The sequence below is a fragment of the Lepisma saccharinum genome, chromosome 29, assembly GCF_977018435.1.
Source record: "Lepisma saccharinum chromosome 29, izLepSacc3.1, whole genome shotgun sequence".
In the NCBI taxonomy this organism is placed as follows: domain Eukaryota; kingdom Metazoa; phylum Arthropoda; class Insecta; order Zygentoma; family Lepismatidae; genus Lepisma; species Lepisma saccharinum.
In genome coordinates this window covers 44,557,417-44,563,416 of record NC_139257.1, presented here as the reverse complement: position 1 = coordinate 44,563,416, position 6,000 = coordinate 44,557,417, and the positions used below count along the sequence as shown (strand labels likewise).

Genomic DNA, 6,000 nt, shown 5'->3' with positions numbered 1-6,000 from the left:
GCAAAATAATCCAACAGTTATTTTTAGTGACTTTTTATTTTATCTGCAACTTTTCATCCTGTTTTCCTCGAACTTTTTCAAGCTTACCCTAGATACACTTACAACACACAGCCTCAAATGGCTAGTCACTCTAATCTTCTATCGACGTGTGAGGTTGTGTATTGTATGTGTAAGCAATAACTGTGAACAGCATGTAGTTCACATGTGAAAATTGTCTACCACCTTGCACTGGTGATAATCATACGGTAACAGTGTACCAATATCCAACAATAACTTGCATTTGACAGTATCGCCTCTTTCTTGTAATGGTTTCTGCCAAAAAAGAAAATTATGATCAAACTATGCACAGAGATATGATGACAGGAACAAGAATGTAAAAAGTTCTCTAAGCATCAATTCAACTCATATTTGAACAGTGAAGCCAGTAACAATATCCATATGGCCTTTACATGCATTTGTAAACATAATTTAAGTACATTCTTCATTCCACAGATAAGACGGAGAAAGATGTCGAGAGAGAGCAGAGCCTGGTGGACCAGTGGGTGAGCTTGACAGAGGAACGGAACGTTGTTCTTGTCCCATCGGCTGGGTCGGGAATCCCAGGAGCCCTGGCTGATTGGGAGCCCCCAGGAGGCATGGAAGCTCACATTCCTGTGTTATTTCTTGATCTCAATGGTAGGTTCCAGTAATTTTACCAATCCAATATTTCCATAAATAACCTGCAATTTAGTGTAAAATTCTGCTATTTTGTTATATTGTTATTTAGTATAAACATTATAAATCATGTAGCTTTGTTTTGTAAAGTAAATTTCAACTGCCTACATGCATTAATTATTGATTGAACCAGATCCAATATAGCTGATCGTTTATTTGTGACAAAACATTTGATCTCATTCCTGCCATATTTTTAATTTATTTTCTAGATGTATATTTTCTACTAGGGATGGGGCATATTAATCGGTACTCTTTCAGTATCAGCTGATATAGGCATATCGGTGTATCGTGAAACTTACCGATTATTTTACCGATCCAATGTATTTATAAATATCTTAAAATTTAATGCAATATTGTGCCATTTTGTTATAATTTTTATGTATATAAAAATATAATCTCTACCCTATACCTTTTTTAAAAGTAAAGGTCGAAATATACAGCTTCTTTTCCATTGCAAAAGTTTAGTGTATAAGTTAACGTACATTTATTAAGGAGATCAGTGAATCATTTGGAATTTTATATCGGATCAGTAGAGTATCAGTGTCTGTAAATTTTATTTATTTATTTATTTATTTCACCTATAACAGAGCTTTCGCTCCAATTACAATAGGCTTACATATATATTTTAAACAATTAAAAGAATATAATTCTAACAATACAAAACAAAAGAAGAATAATGAGAGCAAAACTACAATAATAAAGAACACGAACACAAGTATTCTAGAGAACATAAATCAAAAAGGCATAATTGTATTCAGAAACATACCCATGTACACAGAAAACATGTATAATTATTTATTCATGATATTCTTCAAAGGACGGACAGGAATTGCATGAATGGCATAGCGAAATCCGTGTCTCCACCGTTACTGACTATTTCATTATGTTTAATACATAGTCTTAGAATGGGTGAATTCTGGTGTTCTGTTTGAATTGGATTTACTGTAATAAAAAGGCTGCCTGAACCGTAACATGTCTTTCTTAGCATTAAAGTTTAATGTCTGGAGGAGCCTTGGACTGTCGACGAGACCGTTGACTAACTTATATAAAAATAATTGATGTGATACTACTCTCCTTTCGTACAGAGGTGTAACGTTGAATTCTCGTGAGTAGTTGTTTATATGATACATTATCCTGAAAAGACGATCTTTTGTGCTTTTTGTAATATAAGTAACGAACAAATTTCTTCTGCATTCTTTCTATCTTTTTGCTATTACATTGTGTGTAAGGTGACCAGACTACACTTGCATATTCTAATTTGGTTCGAACAAGGCAATTAAACAGGCTTGTCAGAGCTCTTTCATTATGCATGTCTTGTGAACTTCTAATTAGGAACCCTAACGTTCTGTAAGCATCATTACAAATCTGTACATTATGTCTGTATCGGTATTGGTCAAAATTTCATATCCGCCTATCCTTATTTTCTACATATGCTATCCAAGGAAATAAAGAAATTCAAATTATTATAAATTGTAGGGATGCGACCGATTAATCGGTACTCTATCGGTATCAGCCGATATCGGTAAAATTATCGATTATTTTACCGATCTAATATATAGATAAATAAAATATCTGCTAGTTGCAAATTTTATGGATAATCTTGATGCCCTACTTTCTAAAAAACTAAATGTCAAAATATTCAACTTCTGTTGCACTGCAGTCACCTTGAAACACACATTTATTAAGGAGGTCAATGAATCTTTCCGATTCTTCAAGGACCATTTCTAATTTCATATCGGTTCGGTAGAATATCGGTTATCGGTATCGGTAAATTTTATATCGGTACTTTATAGGTATCGGCCAAAATTTCATATCGGCCCATCCCTAATAAATTGTAGGGATGGGACCAATTAATCGGTATTCTATCGGTATCGGTTTATCGGTAAAATTACCGATTATTTTACCAATCCGATATATCGATAAATATCTGATAGTTTAGTGCAAAATTCTGCCGTTTTGTTGTAATTTTTATGGATAATCTCCATGCCCTACTTTATTAAAAAGTAAATGTCTAAATATGCAATTTCTCTTGCACAACAGTCACTTTGAAACACACAGTTTTTAAGGAGGTCAAAGAACTTTTCAGGTTCTTCCACGACCATTTCTAATTTTATATCGGTTATCGGTAAATTTTATATCGGTACTTTATCAGTATCGGCCAAAATTTCATATCGTCCCATATATATATAAAGTTATTAAAATTTTCGTGATTTCTGATTTCGCAGTAGTTACATCCTTGTAGTTTTCATTTAATCAAATATTTCATGCACTGTAGTCCATGAAACATTTATCTGATCTTTTTTTGAATCACATTCTATTTTGTGATTACCCATAACTTGATTTTTTCCAGCTGATGATCTGTCAACTCACCAATCAGGAGAAGAGGTTTCGATCACCGGTGTGAATTCCATTCTCCCCAAAGAACACGGAGGGAAGTTCTTCAACCTTCCCATCATTAAGCACTTCGAGAAAGATGTGTGCGCTGTAGCAGCATGGGATTCATCAATACATGACAGCTTATATTTAAATAGAGTTACTGAAGGTAACGAGGGAGACTAATGCAGTTTATAAATTCAAAAGCAATATAGAATTTTAATTTGTTGAGGAAGTGTATAAGAACAGGGATTCCAGAAATTAAATGTAAATTGTGTCACAAATTTGAAAAATTGACAGAATTAAGAAGTCTGTTGAAACTGGAGAAGCATTATGAGATATTCTGTTCTTATACACTTATATTTACGCATGTATAATGCGCACCCTGGTTTTTGATAGGGAAAGGTGACAAATAATTATATCTCGTATATAATGCACAATACAATCCAGGTTCAAGAAATGGGTTTAGTTGTGGGTCATAAAGCTGTTGCTATGGCGATCAACAGTGAATGGCATCATTCCTATTCAATGAGTCACCTGTTGCTATGTGGACCAGAAGGAGAATATACTCTTGTTTAAACAATAAGTCACCCAACCATGCCACCTCCCCCCTCTCACTCCACTGTGCTTAGTAACCCAAAGCTTTCACTCTTTAACCACCTTATTTATTGTGAAATAGAAAGCGAGATCAAAATTATGTTATGGATTGGCAGTGCTCAGGAAGTTACTTTCTGTTAATTTTTGCCCAACAAATACCACTGATACGCATCCCATGTGATGGGAGGTAAAAAATAAAAAGGTAAAGTGCCCCCCTGTGCTTAGCACCACACCATGAAGGCATATAGGGGGTGTGCAGGTAATGCCCCACACTTTCTTGATCCGGTGGTGGTGGGGGGGATGTTATCAGCATCATGCCCCTGACTGCCTTTACCCACCAGGGTTTTCCCCAGGTACCCATGTTGTATGCTGGATGGGCACCGGGGCTGCTTCCAATGTTAGAAATGTTCCCGGATTTGAACCGGGTGCGGATCAAACCCGGGACCTTTAGCATGGTAGTGAGATGCATTATCGACTGAGCCACCGCGGCCACATTGTTTTTGTGACAGGAGATGCATGCTCGAATTCCGCCAGAATGGCACTGCTTTTCTTGGTGTTGCAGAAAGTTACATTACAAAGTGAAAAATTGTGGGTCATGGCCTTTAAACTCTTATACATGGTTTTGCTCATTTCCTCTTTACGTTTTCTAATAAAACTTCAAAATATATATACTTTTTCCATGACTAATGTAACATTTATAGGAGTCACATTCAGGATCCACAAACTAGCAATTCGCAGCACAATATTTCTTCCATTAAGGCATTTACACACTCCATATGTGTCATATTTTTTGGCCAGTAATACATTTTAATTATTATTTCCTTTTTCCTTATCATTTCTTTCATCCAAAGTACCATAAAAATCAGAACATTCCTTCATTTTGTGATGAGCTTATTTCAATCGTATTGCACATTAGTGTCGCCATCTTGAATGCATTAATTAAAGCTTTGCAATGATATATAACATGATAGGGTTCCGTAAACATGAAAAATCAATGCAAGTGTCACTAAATCATGAAATGACCTTGTACGGTTTCATGTTGGCTGTCCAAATTATTCCGTGCATAATACACACCACAATGTTTGGGGGCAAAAATTTTGGAGAAAAGTGTGTATTATACATGAGTAAATACGGTATATAATAGTTCCTTGAGTTGTTTGAAAAAAAAAGTTTGTGTGTCTGTGTCTTGTGTTTTGTTTTGTTTCCAAGTGTTTTCTATATGCAAATGTAACTAATCTATTGAATGTTATAATTTTTGTAGCTAATGAGAGAGTGTACCTGATTTTGAAGACAACAGTTCGACTATCTCACCCTGCACCAATGGACTTAGTTCTTCGTAAGAGACTGTGCATCAACATTTACAAACGTCAAAGCATCACAGATCGAATTCGCAGGAGGATAGTTAGAACAGACTGCCTCGCTCAGTGTGGAGTCACATATGAAGTTGTTTCAAATATTCCTAAGGTGAGGCCATGATACATTCTTTCTGGTGAAAATCAGATGTCATGGGCAATTTTCTGTGGTTATAATCAAAGATTATAAATAAGAAACAAATTGGGAAAGGGTTTACATTAATTTGATTAAAAGCCTAACTCTTGTTAACGTACTAATTAAGTGACAGGCTTTGTAGCTCTTGTGGTTGATGCCATTGTGCAGAATACAGAAATGGCTGAATCATTATTGTTCCATTTCTTTGTAATGTGCTTCCATTGAATTTTTAATTTTTTCTTCAAAAAATTAGTAAATGCTCATGGCAAATGTGCCAGAATTTTCAGTACTTTAACGAAAGCAGAGATCACTTGCATCAAAGGCGAGAGAAGCTGCTTGAAAATAATATGTTTTCCACAGATGTGAAAAATCAAGGAAATCAAACTATGAGACAGTCATGGAAAAGTCAATACTTTAAAAATACATTAAAAAACATGGAAAAGACTGTTAAAATTAATATTTTTTTTCTACAGGGTGATTCAAAAGTTGCCATACGTAGCACACAATGCAGTTTTGTGGTTACACAATATGTTCAATATGACCCCCTCCCCTTGTTGTGAGTGCACATGTTAGTGTGTTTGACCCACTCAGCTTGTATACTGCGTGCAGTGTCTTGACAGAGATCTTACAATATGCATGAAGAATGTGGCTTTGCAAGTGACCAACGATAACGTTCAAGTGACCCAACAGATAAGAGTCCAGCAGTGTCAAGTCGGGGGAGCATGGTGGCAAATTCAGTGATTGTGAAACTCGACATTCAATCACTGGTGTACACACGTGCCATAGTGGGGTACGCATCATTAAAGAAGATGGAAAACACCATCTTCG

At 35.6% G+C, this 6,000-nt stretch overlaps 1 protein-coding gene across 1 annotated transcript in view; it reads left to right on the top strand.

The window, feature by feature from the left end:
• Khc-73 (Kinesin heavy chain 73) overlaps window positions 1–6,000 on the top strand; it is a 405,567-nt gene that overhangs the window by 337,099 nt on the left and 62,468 nt on the right. The window contains exons 20-22 of the mRNA XM_083114710.1: window positions 493–675; window positions 3,065–3,256; window positions 4,946–5,148. Coding sequence (XP_082970836.1) covers window positions 493–675; window positions 3,065–3,256; window positions 4,946–5,148 — 578 coding nt within the window. The remainder of the gene's footprint in view (window positions 1–492; window positions 676–3,064; window positions 3,257–4,945; window positions 5,149–6,000) is intronic.